This window comes from Microcaecilia unicolor, chromosome 5, assembly GCF_901765095.1.
Source record: "Microcaecilia unicolor chromosome 5, aMicUni1.1, whole genome shotgun sequence".
NCBI lineage: Eukaryota > Metazoa > Chordata > Amphibia > Gymnophiona > Siphonopidae > Microcaecilia > Microcaecilia unicolor.
Window position 1 is genome coordinate 107,021,454 of NC_044035.1, and position 19,134 is coordinate 107,040,587.

General features: G+C 43.3%; 1 protein-coding gene across 6 annotated transcripts in view; it reads right to left on the reverse strand.

Annotated features, from left to right (window-relative positions):
- FRMPD2 (FERM and PDZ domain containing 2) overlaps nucleotides 1-19,134 on the reverse strand; it is a 194,276-nt gene that overhangs the window by 8,580 nt on the left and 166,562 nt on the right. For 5 of the 6 annotated variants that reach the window (XM_030203157.1, XM_030203158.1, XM_030203162.1 and 2 more), the window contains 3 exons: nucleotides 17,066-17,156; nucleotides 3,439-3,773; nucleotides 2,522-2,737 (listed from right to left, as the gene is read on the reverse strand). In XM_030203157.1, coding sequence (XP_030059017.1) covers nucleotides 2,522-2,737; nucleotides 3,439-3,773; nucleotides 17,066-17,156 — 642 coding nt within the window. The remainder of the gene's footprint in view (nucleotides 1-2,521; nucleotides 2,738-3,438; nucleotides 3,774-17,065; nucleotides 17,157-19,134) is intronic. The other variant, XM_030203163.1, reaches the window with a different exon arrangement.

Genomic DNA, 19,134 nt, shown 5'->3' on the forward strand with positions numbered 1-19,134 from the left:
TGTCACTCTGCTCCTTCATGAAGAACATTGGTTATCTATTACTCATAGGATCACCTGCAAAATTCTTGTTCTGGTTCACAAAATTCACTACTCTGGTATCCCTTTATATCTTTCCAGGCACTTGACTCCCTATGCCACTTCCAGAACGTTAAGATCCTCTCTGTCTAATTCTCTGACTATCCCTTCTTTCCATCAAATTCTTTTTGACACCATACCAAGGTGTCATAGGCCATAACTTATAAAATAGTCTGCCTCCCCATCTCCACTTAGAAACATCACACTCAATCTTTCATTTTCAAGATGCTTTTGGCTCTTAGAACTTTTTGAGCCATGGTATTATACCTCCAGCAGGGGATGCAGTGTGCATCACAGAAGACCATCGGCTTACTTCTTTTCTGTCTCTCCTATTCCCTGTACTATCCACCAATTGAGTTCACTCTCTTTTTTTTTTTCTTTTTTCTCTCTGTACTTATTTCTATGGCTTTATTTTTTTCTTTCAATTATTTTATGTAAACTGAACTGAAAGTATTTTTCTCTAATGCGGTATATCAAAATTTTAATAAACCTGAAACCTGGAATGTGGATACATGTGTTATTACCTGTTAAGGCTGATTGCTGGTTGTGTTTATTTGGAGTTTGCATTCTCTCTTGAATTTGAAAATCAATAAAAATTTAATGAAACAAAAAGAAAAGACACAGATAAAGGAAACACAAGCTATCATCAGTACAGGACAGTGAGCTAGTTGGGGTGCACCTCCATGGAAATCAATCAGGACAGTGATGACAGGTTGGTGGTAGCCAGATAACATCTTCTATCAAGACTACAGGGGCAAAGTTGGCCAGATGTTAGGACAATAACCTCACTAGTTTGGGTAGCAGTCTAGACTATTACAAAGGTTTGTGGTAAGGCATGAAGGCTTGAGGGGCTGGGTGTGGATTAAATATGAGGATTTATATGTTTATCTACCAAGGATGATTGAGAACCAAAGAAGACAACAGAATAATCTTCTACAAGTGGTCAGTCTCCTATGGCTGGCAGCTGGGATATATCCTTACCAGTATAGACCAGAAAAAAATGGACTAACTGGGTGAGCCAATTTGTCTTTATTGGCCAACATCTACTATTTTACCATGAAGAAGTCATGCAACATAAGGAAGAAGGGAATCAGAGCATTGCAGAGGCTACAACAGAGAGAATCAGAAGGGTTGTTGTTGATAATGACTTTTTTCTACATGAGTCAGATTTGTTTACTGACCAGACATGCTGTTCAGAGAAGTTCTGTTGCCAGCTTGAATCAGAAATATAATAAAAATGCTGCTGTAACTCTTCAGGTCTTCTTATCACTACCCTATGCTGATCATCCATGTAGGCACCAATGACAGTGCAAGGTATATAACTCTGAATACATTGGGAAGGGCTGCACAGTACTGGCAGTATGAATGAAAGAGGTAGGAATATGTAGGGGTTCTTGTTCATCTTCATTGTGTATTTTATTTTGTAAGTCACTTGGAGTTGCTTAGATAGACTGGGTTATAAATGGTATAAATAAAATAAAGTAAACAAATCCTTCCAAAGTTCGTAAGCTTGACAATAGAGAGACTCATCATGGAAAACAAAGGGTTTCATAGGTACTGTCACTGACAAAACTTTGGGTTTTTCGTTTTGATCTTGGTCTGTAATTCACTGAAGACGTTCTGCTGAGTAAACATGCCCTTCGTAGAGCACACAACATAGTTGAAAGCTTTCTTCACTAAGATCCCTAGGTGCTGGTAACAATGCCCATAAGTAAACAGGATACAGTAGCAGGAATGTTTTGGGAATAAAGAGGCTATCACCCAATCTCATGAATATCAATTGAAACCAGCCAAATACAGTTTTTTAAAGTTTTTTTTACTGTAAGTGTGGCATTATGTCAGCAGGTTGGAAAAAGATGACTTAGATAAAGTTATATGTTGATAATTGTAGATTGTCAAAATACAAAAAGGAGTTGGTTTAATACTCTTACTCTTATCTTTTTTAGGGGACCTCCTTGATAATACGCAGAGCAGCATGGCTGAGGTTCACAGTCTTACACTAAAAACCTTTTTAAAAAACTGTATTTGGCTGGTTTCAATTGATATTCATGAGATTGGGTGGATATCATCATAAGGTTTGAACCTCAGAAACCAGCAGAAGGTAACACTGTCAGTTCTGAGGTTGGTTTATTGGGAATAAAGAGGTGCATAGACTGAGAGGCTGATATTCAAAAAATCAATGCAAAATGTATGATACCACATTAGGCTGGCACAAGTCAGTGAATTAGTATATCTCTATCCCTCAAGAGAAGGCAATGACAAACAACTTCTGTATCATGCCAAGAAAACCACTCGCAGACACATCTGGATCTAGATATATAAATCTAAAACAGCTGTCTTTTGCTCAGAACACATCATTTTATACAAATTTGGATGAAAAACATGGAAATAGTAAGTCACTGATATATTTACATAATAAAGCTGTTTTTTCTTCTTTTTTACTTACATTACATTTTTTTTCTATGCAGCTCAAGAGAACATCTAGACATAACAGAACACCTGTCCTTCCAATCCCAGCACTGCAGTGGGCAACTATGGGGCCTGACTGGTGAACTTTTCTCATGTAGCGAACAAATTTAACAAGTTGTTTTGATGCTTTAGGAGTGCCATGGTCAGGCCACACTGTGAACTGCAGGTGTTTTAAAATGTGCATGTCTCCTGTCTGCAAAAGAAATACAAAGCATGGGTTTTATCTGCAATGCTACATTTATTTCTGTCATCATTAAATCAAACAGACAACTAGACTAATTTGTCCTATGTGAGTTAAAGTAGTAATCTACGAGCCAGCAGAAAATCTGCTGAATTAGGTCCAAATATCACCACTGCTGCAACCCCTAGCAAGTTATAAAGCCTCTACATTTCTAACCCCATTTTCTATCTCTTTCCCTTTCTGTGTGACAGAATAAAAGAATCTTCTCTGTTTTTACTATGCTGAAATAATAAAGATACACAGCATTGATCTGCATGTTTTAGCTTGCATTAAAATACATAGGGACCATTTTACTAAAGCTTAGCATGCACTAATGGATATTAGTGCACAGCAGGAAACAGAAAGACAGCAACCCTTGCAGATGCACAAGCCAAAGAACACAGCGAGGGTTACAATAGAAAGAGCATCAGACAATGGTCAAACCAATCTTCTTTATTTTGATAGCTAAGACTCAACACGAATCATGTTTTGAACTAAAAAGGCCTTCCTCAGGAGTCTTCTGATGCTCTTTCTACTGTCATCCTCACTGTGTTTGTTTAGCTAATGGATATTAGCACACGCTGATTCATTTCCTATTTTATACCTATGGGTCACATGGCATTAGCGCATTCTAAGGTTTAGTAAAAGGATCCCATATTTTGTAAGGTTCCTACCTCTTTTTTGGTAATTTTGATGTCTCTGATTATAAAATATTTCAGTAGTTGATAGTTGTCAAGGACCAGTTGATATTTGTCCAGGTTGACTGGGTCATGCATCCTCTCTGGCCAGTATCGATGGCACTTCACTTTCCCATGCTCTTTTTCTTTAGTTATCATCGCTATAACATCTGACTGGCTTTCCCATACCATTTGCCAAAAGCAATCAGTAGTGCCAGGCAAGGGTCCTTGGGTAGAAATATAGTAATATTCCTCTGTTCCAACTGGTATCTTAATGTAACTTGCATTAATGTATGCCTGGTCTTCTCCAACAGGGACTCGTGTTTCATCATCTGTATATAATGAGAGGATGTCTGTTTAATGTAATAATACAGTACGTGGGCCCTATCTGTCACTCAGTGAATAGTGACTTGGCAGGACCAAACGTAATTAAAAACCCTCCAGTCTTATTTGACAATAAGCATGTGGAGAATACACAAAGCCAGAATTTCATTTCTCATTTCATGTCTTATTCTGCTAATACATAACAAGTGAGCTTGAAAAAAAAAATGTTACTTCAGGAAACCATCTAGTATGTGAAGTCACGTCATCACACAAAACCATATTTGAATAATTGTTAGTTGCAATTTCTTTCATGCACAATAAAACCCACGCTAGATGCTTAACGCAACTTAGTAAAAGAGCCCCTTAGGTACCAAGCAGAACATGCCTAAAGAAGGATGGTTTAGTGTGAGTTTTTCTGGTTGTCTGTACTTGCTTTGGAAATGATTTTCATGAGGGTTCCTCAGTCAGTTTCCTATAGTATGTACTGTTTGATAGTTGTCTGTGCCCTTCTTCTATGTACTTTTGTATGTCCATAATCATTACCTCCTTTGTTTTGGTTATTTTGTAGAGCTTTTTGTAATGTGAGCTCTTTCTAGCAGAGAAAGTTTGTACAGAACTTTCTTTAGTTTGCTGGAAAGTTGTGATTTCACCCTGTGTCTGAAATAGGGATGGGCACCCAGAAATTTTTTATATTTGTTTTTTTTTTTTGGGGGGGGGGGGGGTTGAAAAGAATGTCATTTAAAAGAGCGCAGTATATGCGCATAGTTTGCACTGCTCCACCCCAAAGTCATCCTGGAATAGCCCCTCACTCTTCTCCTCACTGAGTCCCCCCCTCAGAAATGGAAGAACCCAGGGTCTTGAGGTCATCGCGCAAACAATCCAACTGGGATCATTTTGCAGGCCCTGGAAAGGAAGCCCGCAGTTGAGGAGGACCGGACCCAACCCCCACTGAGGTCTCTGTTGCTCCTCGTGCCAGGCATGAAAGAGGGCCCAAATAAACTATGGAGGAAACCCCGTGTCCACCCCAGGTAGATGCACCCCTGCAATTGAAGCAGCACCACCAGAAATACATTGAGAACTCAGGAGCAGTGGGAGATCCCAAATGCAGGAAACACCAGCAATGGCATCCATTCCCACCAAAACTGCCACTTCCCCTGCAGCTGCTCCCACAGTTTGAAGTCGAAAGGGGAGCTTCCGCTACAAAGCAAGCTGCCACCTGGGAGGATTCCCAAATGCTGCTCTCCTCCTGCGAACCTAAAGGTTTGGGCTCACCACATAGGTGGCAATGTGCCCCTGGATTCTCTACCCCCCGGTGGTTGCACACCTTGCAACGGTGGAGCCGGGCACTCCTCAACCGCCCCCTGATATGGCCACACGAGAGATGGACCTGCCCGCCATTGAGCTGCTACTCCCCCTCGGAAGGCGTTCCAACTGCCACAAAGGTAGCTTTATTTTTGTTTTGTTTTTTGTGTGTGTGTCAGCTCCAAACAGTTGCTGCTGAATGTGGGTGGCTCTTCAAGCTCCCAATGACAACCGGGGCTGAGTTAAACAGTCCTTCCAGAACACAGAGGGATTGGGAGGGGAGGGACCTGGCCACCTGAGTGTACCCCCCAGGGGTCACTGTGGCCTCCTGTGGGCCAACCACCCCTCTGTAAAATGTCCCAGGGAAGAATAGCTAAAGTTGTTTTTGTTTTTTTTTAAGTAAGCAAGCCAAAAACCTTCCCAGGCTGCCAAAGCTAACAGGAGAAAATTGAAAACCGAACCCCCCACAGACCTACCTGACCAGCTGCAGACCGTACAGGCTGCTCGATCATCATCTGCTGGAGACTGAGAACATATTGGTTAGCAGAGGAAAGGCACAGGGCTTATCTACAGATCTGAAAAGTGTGTTCTCAGTATCCATCTGCTGGTAGGCAAGCATAACCTAAGCATCAGTGCTGGACCGGTCTGGAGGGCTGAGAAGGAATTCACAGTTATGTGCCTACATGCACCAGGCCCTATTCTAAAAGGTGGCACTGAACTGCAAAGGGGCTGTACACATCACTGGAGCATGGACAAGCCATAGGCATGCCTCCCAGTTACATGCATAGTTTATAGAACACTCTAAATTATGAACCAACTTAAGTCTGCCATTGACGTGGTATAAGAGAACATGCCTAAACCGTGCCAATGCCAATTTATGCTAGTACTAGCCATTAAGCCCGTAACAACGGGCTAGTTTTTTGTTTTCCTATGGCCTCCCCCAGTCCACCAACCCTACTCTCTCCCCTGCCCTCCCCCCAGCATCTGTTTCCCTCAGTTCCGCCCCCTCCTTCCCTCCCTGCTCCCTCCTCCTCTGATTTCCATGCCCATGTCCAAGCCGTCCTCCCTATTGGGCTGTACTGCTGGTGGAGGTGGGGCTTGGACTTCTACACTCTCAGCACTCCGACTCTACTGCGCATTTGCAGGTGAGTCGGTCACTTGCCGTTTATATGTTTGATTCTATAATGGAATCTTGGCATCAAAATGCTGTTTGGTGCTAAGTGCCCGGTACTGGGGCGCCTACATGGAGGTACCAATTTAAAGAATTACTGCCAATATATAGCGCTGAAAAAAACTGGTGCAGAATATCACACTTAGCGCTATTCTATTACGTTAGGCATGGTTTATAGAATACACGTAATGTCCGAACACATGACTAAATGTAGGTGTTGCCATTTATGCCAACTAAAATCTGGTGTAAATGCTCACACCTAACTTAGACTCTGATCGGACACATTCTATAACAGTAAATGTAGTTTCTAGGAACGCCTATGACCGGCTCATGTCCCTCCCAAGGCCATGACCCCTTCTGAGATCTGCACATTAGAATTTACGTGCACCACTTCACAGAATAGCTTAGAAAGTTGTGCATGTAAATTCTAATTTGTGTCAACTATTGCTGACAATTGTTCGCTATTGGCCAATTACCAGTGCTGATTAGCTTGTGAAACAACTAAGTTGGGAATGCAATTCGGCTGCACTGCCAAATTTGAGTGTGCAACTTTAGTCGCCATATATAGAATCTTGGGGATAGTGCAAACTCTTGTCAGTGAACAACATTCATTTGAAATGACTGCTCATCCCCAGTCTGAAACTCTCAATGTAGTTCTCTAATATAATGTTTTGTCTGCTTACGGGGTGAAATACATATTCTCTTATTTAAAATTGTATGCCAGTCTTTTGAAGGTGTCTTTTCTGGAAATGTATTTCACGCAGAGGTTCCTGTACAGTTGAATTTTATCTAGTATGCTGAAAAGGCTAAATTAAAGTCCATTAGATAATACTGAAATCTTATGTTGTGCTAATTAGTAGTTAGAGAGGTTTATTATCCCCTTTTGATTTACACTTCCAACAGTTTGGACAGTGGGAATTTGCCCACAGGGGATCTGCTGAGTCTTATGTTCTCTTGGTGTGTCTGAATTTAGAATTTCATATTCCTCAGAAAGACTGAAAGTGTGTCCATTTAGGTATGCTTGGTCAGTTTTGCACTATTGGTCTTGGATGAGTTGTTGCTGCCTGTTTGTTGAGGAGAGCACCTGTTTTCTTTTCTCCTTTCGTATAATAAGATTGGAGGGGGGGTTGTTTTGGGGGGGTTTGTTTTGCTTAGATTCCTTGCAGTTGTTTCTTCAGTTCATTCATAAGGTAGGGATTTTACTGCTGCATGGTTCTTATGATTTCTTCTCTCTGGCTTTTTATTGTTTTCTTCTTTTCATAGAGTTGATATACAAGTTCATTTCTCAGTTTCTGACTAGTACATTTGCAGAGTCTTCCTGCATAGTTAGCGTGTTTATTGGCCAAAGGATTTTAAAACTTAAACCCTTTGGGGATGATAATATTTTTCTTCCAATGTGTCAGAAAGTAAGGGTAGCTATATAGTTTTCAGTGAGTTTGCAGGCTAAGGTGTAGCTCAATGTTTCCAGGGAACCTTCTTAAAGGAGGAAAACCTCTAATAATTTGAAGAGTAGACTCCCTCCCTCCCACTCTCCAGCTAAGACCCCCCCCCCCCCCCAATAGGACTCCTTCTACCTGAATAGGAACCTGCTGAACAGGAATCTCCCACCTCCTGAAGACACTTTATATACTGCCAGTCCAAGTCCCTCGACTTACTCTTATTTTATCACATTTATAAATCACATCTCCAAAAACTGCTTTATGTAATGTACAGTTAGAAATTATAGAAACTGCAAAATATACACATAAAATATCCTTCATCAATAATACACCAACAGTTTACTACAAAACTACAAAAACCCTCCATCCAGTCCCCCTTGAACCTCTATACCTGCAGTCAATGGTCCCCCAATGCCAAAGGCCCCCTAGGCCTACATGGTCAATCACTGAGAGCTACTGCTCTTATATGGCAGCTTGCCTCCTAGTGGTAGTACCTCAAGACTACTGCTAAGAGTCAAGAGGCACCATTTTGAAACCAGAGCCACACAGAGTAGCAGCAACTGAGAATCACCCCTGCCTGTTTCACTAGATGCCAGGGAATGACCAGCTAGCCTTGGGGTGGCCTACTGGGGAGGGAGACATGGAGTCTTTGGAGAGGTGGTGCCCACTAACTGGGGTCCATAGCAGTAAAGTAGACCTCAGTCAAAGAACTGGTGGTGGAGGGTCCTGTTCAAGGGGGATTATTTGGAAGAATTTAGAGGGTCCTTTCAGGGGGGAGTCAATTTTGGGTAAGTCTTTGGTGGGGAGGGATTCATGCTTCATATTATTACAGCTATGGCCCCATTCAGTTGGTGCCTCAAAGCATCAGACCACTTATTAGTGACCTAATGCTTCTGGACTGGAAAAATAACACCATCTCAAAGCTGAAACTATTTATCTATGAATAACACAGCTTGAAAAGCTCAGCACAAGCTGTGCTATTCAATTTGCAGAATAATGAGTTGCTTTGCACAGATTTGCATGTCTGGCATCTCACCCTTATGCTACCCACAGTGACTTAAACTAAGGGTGTCTTTTATTAAAGATTAACACATATTATCTGCCACAAGACCCATTTTATTCCTATGGATCCTGCTGCAGATATCATATGTTACAATAAAATAATGCACAATTTTTCCATTTAATGCACCTTGAGGCAAATATTGTGCATTATTCCCTTAATTCATGTTAGTAACTACCCTACTAAATCTTTATTTAGGCACCTAGATCCCTTTGAAAATAAACCTAGTGTTAGACTAATACTTTTTAAAGGATCAACACTAATATTGGAGAATATGAGTTTTTGAAACTACACTGGTCCTTTTTCTAGGTCATTCTTTATGGGTCAGTACAGCATATCTCTGACATTTAAACTCCAGGTTGGCATATATAGTAGGGTAAAGAGTACAGTGTCATGGATTTGATATACTGTCTTTTTGTGGTACAACCAAAGCGGTCTGTAGTTATTAGATGTAGGTACTTTCTCTGTCCCTAGTGGGCTCACAATCTAAGTTTTTGTACCAGATATTCAACTGAAGGATGTATCTGGATATCAGCGCTGAATAACCAGGTATAAGGCAGCTGATATTCATACTAGTACCTGATTAACTATCTGAATAAGTCAGGACAGATATATTGCCGACCTAACGTTCCCCGATAGTTAACCAGGTACTGGTGCTGAATATTGGCAGTATCGGCTCTGCCTCCTGACCTACCCTGGCACTACCCTGGAAAATGAGAAGAACGGTGGAAAAAAACTTAGGGGGACAACTGAGAGGGTAAAAACTGTACAACAGGCATGGACGCTGTTCAAAAGTACCATCCTGGAGGCCCAGGCCAAACATATTCCACAAATTAGAAAAGAAAGACGGAACTCCAAAAGACAGCCGGCCTGGTTGAAAAGTGAGGTGAAGGAAGCTATTAGGGCTAAAAGAAATGCCTTCAGAAAATGGAAGAAGGAACCGTCTGAAAATAACAAGAAGCAGCATAAGGAGTGTCAAAGCAAATGCAAGGCGCAGATAAAGAAGGCAAAGAGGGATTACGAAAAAAAGATAGCATTAGAGGCAAAAAAGCATAGTAAAAATTTTTTCGGTATATTAAAAGCAGGAAGCCAGCAAAAGAATCGGTTGGGCCGCTGGATGACCGAGGGGTAAAAGGGGCGATCAAGGAAGACAAAGACGAAGCGGAGAGATTGTATGAATTCTTTGCTTCGGTCTTCATCGAGGAAGATTTGGGTGGGATACCGGTGTCGGAAATGATATTACTGACTTCACGGTAAACCTGGAGGACGTAATAGGGCAATTCAGCAAACTGAAGAGTAGCAAATCTCCTGGACCAGATGGTATTCATCCTAGAGTACTGATAGAACTGAAAAATGAGCTTGCGGAGCTACTGCTAGTGATATGCAATTTATCCTTAAAGTTGAGCGTGGTACCGGAAGATTGGAGGGTGGCCAATGTAGCGCCCATTTTTAAAAAAGGTTACAGGGGAGATCCGGGAAATTATAGACCTGTGAGTCTGATGTCAGTGCCGGGGAAAATGGTAGAGGCTATTATTAAAAACAAAATTACAGAGCACGTCCAAGGACATGGATTACTGAGACCGAGTCAGCACGGCTTTTGTATGGGGAAATCTTGCCTGACCAATTTACTTCAATTCTTTGAAGGAGTAAACAAACATGTGGACAAAGGGGAGCCGGTTGATATTGTGTATCTGGATTTTCAAAAGGCACTTAACAAGGTACCTCATGAAAGGCTACAGAGGAAATTGGAGGGTCATGGGATAGGAGGAAAAGTCCTATTGTGGATTAAAAACTGGTTGAAGGATAGGAAACAGAGAGTGGGGTTAAATGGGCAGTATTCAGAATGGAGAAGGGTAGTTAGTGGGGTTCCTCAGGGGTCTGTGCTAGGACCGCTGCTTTTTAATATATTTATAAATGATTTAGAGATGGGAGTAACTAGCGAGGTAATTAAATTTGCTGATGACACAAAGTTATTCAAAGTCGTTAACTCACGACAGGATTGTGAAAAATTACAGAAGGACCTTACGAGACTGGGCGGCTAAATGGCAGATGACGTTTAATGTGAGCAAGTGCAAGGTGATGCATGTGGGAAAAAAGAACCCGAATTATAGCTACGTCATGTAAGGTTCCACATTAGGAGTTACGGACCAAAAAAGGGATCTGGGTGTCGTCGTTGATAGTACACTGAAACCTTCTGCTCAGTGTGCTGCTGCGGCTCGGAAAGCGAATAGAATGTTGGGTATTATTAGGAAAGGTATGGAAAACAGGTGTTATAATGCCGTTATATCGCTCCATGGTGTGACCGCACCTTGAGTATTGTGTTCAATTCTGGTTGCCGCATCTCAAGAAAGATATAGTGGAATTGGAAAAGGTGCAGCGAAGGGCGACTAAAATGATAGCGGGGATGGGACGACTTTCCTATGAAGAAAGATTAAGGAGGCTAGGGCTTTTCAGCTTGGAGAAGAGACAGCTGAGGGGAGACATGATAGAGGTATATAAAATAATGAGTGGAGTGAAACAGGTACTGTAGATGTGAAGCGTCTGTTCACGCTTTCCAAAAATACTAGGACTAGGGGGCATGCGATGAAAATACAGTGTAGTAAATTTAAAACAAATCGGAGAAAACTTTTCTTCACCCAACGCTTAATTAAACTCTGGAATTCGTTGCCAGAGAACATGGTGAAGGCGATTAGCTTGGCAGAGTTTAAAAGGGGGTTAGACGGTTTCCTAAAGGACAAGTCCATAAACTGCTACTAAATGGACTTGGGAAAAATCCACAATTCCAGGAATAACATGTATAGAATATTTGTACATTTGGGAAGCTTGCCAGGTGCCCTTGGCCTGGATTGGCCGCTGTCATGGACAGGATGCTGGGCTCGATGGACCCTTGGTCTTTTCCCAGTGTGGCATTACTTATGTACTTATGTATGTACTTACCTGGATAGTGCTGGGCACTGAGTAAAGGTTTTCAATGTCCTTATAAGGATAATACCACTGAAAATCCTGGTATGGGCCTAATAAGTAGCACTTATCAGGGCAGGAGCCTCTCTTACCTGGAAAAGCGCCCCTGTATATCAACCTGTATCTACCACCGGCTGCCTTTCAGGTGCTGTGGAGTACTTGCAGCTCATCTGCATATCCTTACAGCCTTCTCCGGGGTGACACCCAGGTCCACTCCGATCCACTCAGGGCCTCGCTCTAGGTGCCCAGCGCTCCAACCAGGTGCTGTGGAGGACTTGCAGCCCTTCTGCATTTCCTCACAGCTGTATCCGGGGTGACTCCAGTTCCACCCCGATCTTCCCAGGGCCTTCGCTCCAAGTGCACAGAGTTTCCAGGTGCTTTTTGGCTAGGATCAGGTGACCCTCAGGGGGAGGAATGCTGGCTTCGGCCTAACCCCTGGTAAGCCTTTCCTCAGCTGAGAGGTGCCCAGCTCTACCACCGGCTGCCTTTCAGGTGCTGTGGAGGACTTGCAGCTCATCTGCATATCCTTACAGCCTTCTCCGGGGTGACACCCAGGTCCACTCCGATCCACTCAGGGCCTCCGCTCTAGGTGCCGCGCGCCGGGGCATTTTTCTCTTTACATCTAATCTTGCTAAAGTACCTCAGTCATTTATGGCCCCTATTCATATTCTCTTCCTAGCCCTGTCCCTTCCTAATCTTTTCCCTCGCCCCCTACCTCTCTCCGCTACAGGAACTCACTGCCCATCCATCGACTTCATCACCTCAACTTCTCTCCTACCCTCTTCCTCCCTCTTGGCTTTTAATCTCCGCCTCTTTCTTCCGTCCATTTTGCCTTCCCCATTCCACCTAAATACCTCTCGCCTTCGACGCCTTCGTGGCCACACCTCTCCTACTCTCCTCCGCTCTCTTTTACTCATTCTCTTACTCTCAGCCGGTGACATCAATCCCAATCCTGGCCCCCCTCACCAACTATTATCCCAACTCTACAGATCTCACCGCGACCTCTCTAACCTCATCTCTATTTCTCTACTCCCCTCCTCTTCTCTGCCCTTCTCTTGCGCCCTATGGAATGCCCGCTCTATCTGTAACAAACTCGCCTATATCCATGACCTCTTTATCTCGCGTCACCTCCATCTGCTCGCCATAACCGAAACCTGGCTCTGCCCTGATGACTCTGCTTCAGTAGCAGCCCTGTGCCATGGCGGTTATCTATTTTCACATACTTCTCGCCCTGCTGGCCTTGGGGGCGGTGTTGAACTACTTCTCTCTCCCTCCTTCAGATTTCAACCCCTTCTTCCACCTCAATCTCACTGTTTTTCCTCCTTTGAAGTCCACTCTATCCGCCTTTTCTCTCCTCTGCCTCTTCGAATAGCGGTCATTTATCGTCCCCCTGATAAATCCCTTTCATCCTTTCTCAGTGACTTTGATGCCTGGCTTGCCTTCTTCCATGATCCTTCCTCCCCCTCTCTCATCCTTGGTGACTTTAATATTCCTGCTAATGATCCTTCCAACTCTTATATTTCCAAGTTACTCGCTTTAACATCCTCCTTTAATCTCCAACTATGCTCCACCTCCCCCACTCATCAAAATGGTCACTGTCTTGATCTCATCTTCTCCTCCAACTGTTCACCCTCTAGTTTCCTTGCCTCTGATCTTCCCTCCTCTGATCACCATCTTATAACTTTCACACTTAAATCTCCTCCCTCCCAGTCCCGTCCTATCTTATCTAATTTATCTAGGAATCTTCACGATATTGACCCTTCATCTCTATCCTCCCATGTTTCAAACCTCCTCTCTACTGTGGCACCATCCACATCTGTTAACGAGGCTGTTTCTTCTTACAACAATACTCTATCCTCTGCCTTAGACACTCTTGCACCTTTGATGACCCGCCCTGTAAGGCGTACAAAACCCCAACCTTGGCTGACTTCTAATATCCGCTACCTACGTTCCTGTACCCGCTCCGCCGAATGCCTCTGGTGGAAATCTCGAGCCCTTGCTGATTTCCTACACTTTAAGTTCATGCTGCCCTCCTTCCAATCTGCTCTTTTACGTGCCAAACAGGATTATTATATCCAACTGACCAACTCTCTTGGCTCTAATCCTCGACTTCTCTTCACCACATTGAACTCTCTCCTCAAGGTGCCCCCTCCCCCAACTCCCCCTTAATTATCTCCTCAGACCCTTGCTGAATTCTTTCACAACAAGGTTGAAAAGATAAACCTTGCTTTCTCTACCTCACCACCTCTCCCTCCACTAGTCCGTTCCCCTCTCTCTCCTTCCCCTCATTCCCTTTCCTCCTTTCCTGAAGTTACTATTGAGGAAACTACACTTCTCCTTTCTTCCTCAAAATGTACCACCTGTTCCTCTGATCCCATTCCCACCCACCTTCTTAATGCCATCTCTCCTGCTCTTATTCCTTTTATCTGTCACATTCTCAACCTCTCACTTTCCACTGCGACTGTCCCTGCTGCCTTTAAACAGGCTGTGGTCACACCTCTCCTTAAGAAGCCTTCACTCGACCCTACTTGTCCCTCTAATTACCGACCCATCTCCCTCCTTCCTTTTCTCTCCAAATTACTTGAGCATGCTGTTTACCGCCGCTGCCTTGATTTTCTCTCCTCACATGCTATTCTTGACCCACTACAATCTGGTTTTTGCCCTCTCCACTCAACCGAAACTGCGCTTACTAAAGTCTCCAATGACCTATTACTGGCTAAATCCAGAGGTCAATATTCCATCCTCATTCTTCTTGATCTTTCCGCTGCTTTTGACACTGTCGATCACAGCATACTTCTCGATACCCTGTCCTCACTTGGATTCCAGGGCTCTGTCCTTTCCTGGTTCTCTTCCTACCTCTCCCTCCGCACCTTTAGTGTTCACTCTGGTGGATCCTCTTCTACTTCTATCCCTCTGCCTGTCAGTGTACCTCAGGGTTCTGTTCTTGGTCCCCTCCTCTTTTCTATCTACACTTCTTCCCTTGGTTCATTAATCTCATCCCATGGCTTTCCTACCATCTCTATGCTGATGACTCCCAAATCTACCTTTCTACCCCTGATATCTCACCTTGCATCCAAACCAAAGTTTCAGCGTGCTTGTCTGACATTGCTGTCTGGATGTCTCAACGCCACCTGAAATTAAATATGACCAAACCGAGCTTCTCATTTCCCCCCCCAAACCCACCCCCCCGCTCCCCCCCCCCCCCCCCCCCCCCGTTTTCTATTTCTGTTGATGGCTCTCTCATTCTCCCTGTCTCCTCAGCTCGAAACCTTGGGGTCATCTTTGACTCTTCTCTCTCCTTCTCTGCTCATATCCAGCAGATTGCCAAGACCTGTCGTTTCTTTCTTTACAACATCCGTAAAATCCGCCCCTTTCTTTCCGAGCACTCTACCAAAACCCTCATCCACACCTTTGTCACCTCTCGTTTAGACTACTGCAATCTGCTTTTTGCTGGCCTCCCACTTAGTCACCTCTCCCCTCTCCAGTCGGTTCAAAACTCTGCTGCCCGTCTCATCTTCCGCCAGGGTCACTTCACTCATACTACCCCTCTCCTCAAGACCCTTCACTGGCTCCCTATCTGTTTTCGCATCCTGTTCAAACTTCTTCTACTAACCTATAAATGTACTCACTCTGCTGCTCCCCAGTATCTCTCCACACTCGTCCTTTCCTACACCCCTTCCCGTGCACTCCGCTCCATGGATAAATCCTTCTTATCTGTTCCCTTCTCCACTACTGCCAACTCCAGACTTCGCGCCTTCTGTCTCGCTGCACCCTACGCCTGGAATAAACTTCCTGAGCCCCTACGTCTTGCCCCATCCTTGGCCACCTTTAAATCTAGACTGAAAGCCCACCTCTTTAACATTGCTTTTGACTCGTAACCACTTGTAACCACTCGCCTCCACCTACCCTCCTCTCTTCCTTCCCGTCCACATTAATTGATTTGATTTGCTTCCTTTATTTATTTTTTGTCTATTAGATTGTAAGCTCTTGAGCAGGGACTGTCTTCTTCTATGTTTGTGCAGTGCTGCGTATGCCTTGTAGCGCTATAGAAATGCTAAATAGTAGTAGTAGTTTTAAAAAAACAGACCGAAACACTGTGAATACAAAATAGCAAGAAGTTTGTATGTAAAACAAATTTGCTTTGATTTCAAATGTTAATTTCCTGCAAAACTATCATGGGGCGCCCAGCACCCACTTGAGGTTATCCCTGCGGTCACCTGGAGGGTTTGACCCCAGCACTGCTCAGGCTTGCCTGCAACTGGGCGCATGCTCTACACCGGTATAACTTTCCACCCAACTGCTGGGTTCCACTTGCCTCTGGGTGAGTCTTCCACCCGCAAGTTATCTCCCCAGTGGTTTCTAAGGACACTGGGGCCACAATCTCAGGGGTCCCACAGTTCCTAGAAAACACCCACAGACCCCAAAACACATACCACTTGGATTCTAAGTTAGACTAGGACATCAGAGCTAATAAACTAATGGGTTTATTATTACAGAAATAGAACAGTAGACAATATAAAACAAGTGGTAAAACAACAAGCAATAACAGGTAACTGAATAAGGATCAATATTAAAACTATCTAAACACTTTGTCACTGCCTGGGTAGCACTTGGGGAGTTTCAGGAAAATAACTGCTCACAGTTCTTGAACAGGGCCTCAGGGCAGATATGTTTACCCTCTGCACTCTCTAGCTGAGACTGGGGAAAATCCAGTACCTCCTGGCTGGATTTGAACTCCAGGGCCAATCAGAGCCCAGAGCACCAACTTTTTTTTTTTGTTACATTTGTACCTCGCGCTTTCCCACTCATGGCAGGCTCAATGTGGCGGGCAATGGGGGTTAAGTGACTTGCCCAGAGTCACAAGGAACTGCCTGTGCTGGGAATCTAACTCAGTTCCTCAGTTCCCCAGGACCAAAGTCCACCACCCTAAGCACTAGGCCACTCCTCCACTTTGAAAGTATCTGTGCAATGGAACTGCAGGTTGCCTTCCCACAGGTCCTTAAACTGGAAAGAAAACAGTCATTTCCTGCAACTGATTTAAAACAATAAACAAACACCACCTGCTGTCCAAAGAAGAGAAATGCACTGTATGAAAACATTATTATAATTCATAGGCTTGGAAACCCCGTTTCGCCACAAAAACTCCTTGTGAAGAAAAGATATTCTACAAAGCTGCAAAACCTGTTCAAAGCACTGTACTTTTGAAAGAGCTCAAATTTTGACCAAGTCATACATTCAGAAATAGGCAAGACCTATCATAAGAAAAACTGTGCTCTCTCAAGGGTGAATAAATACTTATGAGGGACTTTTTCTCCAGAGGGCACTTAATGCGTCTATATTTGAGATCTCATTAGCTATGTTACCTACATGGAAGAATGTCTCGATATCTATTCTTTTCTCGATTTTCTGGAGCTTTTCCAATCAAGCAGTCATCCAATGGCTTCATATGCTCTAAAGACTAAAAAGAATGTTTAGTTGAACTACTTTTTTTCTACACTAGCATTCAATAAAAGTAAAATATTGGCTACTGTAATATTAGTCATTTTATTTGTGTACTGTACTAGTCAGTGCTCAGGTTCTAGACTAAATATGTTTTGGTCTGTGGGCACAGAACAGGGATATCCATGTGTGTGTCTATATATGAAAGAGGAGGAAAGGGGAGAAGGGTATTCCATAGCCATTCCAATAACACCCTCCACACTGTGCCCACAGACACTTACTCCCATAAATATATGTGTACTTTTTATTTGCATTCAGGTGTTCTTAGATTCTTATACATTATTTTATTTATTTGGATTTTTCCTCACACCTTTTCCAATAGTAGCTCAAGGTGAGTTACATTTGGGTACACTGTCCCTGGAAGGCTCACAATCTAATTTAATTTTGTAGCTAAGGCAATGGAGGGTTAGGTGACTTGCCCAAGATCACAAGGAGTAGCAGTGAGATTTGAACTGGCCACCTCTGGATTTCAAGACTGGTGTTCTAACCACTAGGCCACTCCTCCACTCCACATTAGGGCTATGAACTAAATCGTTTTCCTTATGAAGTTGTTTTATTTTACCTTATATTGTTTAAAATGAAATTAACTAAATAAAATAAAAGGAAAACCAAAATAAATAGAAATAGAAATAATGTCAGCTTGGGGCTACTCCTCTCTCCAAGCTGCCTATCTTGCAAATATAAATAGACTGAAGTCCACCACCAGCCCATCTCACACCTTTGGGGTGCCCACTTATATCTTACCCTATTCATGGGTCGCTCGTGCCCCCACCAATAGCATTTTTTTAGCTCAGCACCATTGTTGAAATACATACAAAGCAGAGGCATGTACTATGTTGTTGATGACCAAAGAACAGAAAAAGACAGCAAGTAAGCTCCTGGTTTAAGCAGACAACATATGTTTTCCTTTGGTTTATGTTATCACAAGACTCTATCAACCTTGAGATAATACTTGGAAGAATCTAGTGACCCCTGAGGCAGCCTTTATTGGTGAAACATGGCCACATCTGGTGCTGGGTTTCCCAGAAAAAGGCATTTAATTGCTGGATAAATCTATTTTTGAACTTTACTTGGATCTCCATGTGTTAGGTTGAGTACAACACCATTTGGACATGAGTAAGGATGTGCATTTGTTAGCACACATTTAGTTTGTTAGTATTCCTTTAAAAAATTTGCATAAGCAAATTGACTTAACATGAGTTAACCTATGAAATAATCAGGGCGATTCTACAAATTGGTGCTTCAGTCAAGGCAACCCAATGCCATCTGCTTAGCACCAATTCTATATCAGCATCTTGGCGCCAAGATTGCATTATAGGATACTAGTGTGAGTTGACACTGGTGCACCCCGTTTACCGCCTGCCCTTTTATGCCATGTTAATGGCAGACATTTATATCAATTATATGAGTAACTGGGAGACACCCCTATGTTCTGTCCTGCTCCACCCATGCTCAGGCTACCTTATAGAACAGCAACTAGTGAACATAGGCACCTGTCAATTAATGGTGCTTTTGATACATATAAGTGGCATTTACCTCTAGGCACCAATTTATAAAATTACCTCGATTGTACGTACATTTGATCTCTGACCCCCCGATATTCAGCCAGCAGCAGGTTGTGTGGTTAGCTGCTGCAGCTGGCACTGGCTCCAGATATTCAATACCAGGCCACATCCGGTGATCAGCATTGAATTATCCGGTGTCAGGTTTGGCCGTGGCAGATTCACCAGCTAAATGCATATTCAGCGCTAGTCAGTTGGGTTACTAGAGGTTAAAGACAGATCTGCTATTTCAGCGGCCTATCTCAATTGCTCAACTTAGCTGCTTAGCGCTGAATATTGGTGCTTAGCCGGTTAAGTCATGTGACACAGCCACTAAGGACTAGATTCTATATATCATGTCTAAAAAATCGGGGCCGAAATGAAATACACCTATGT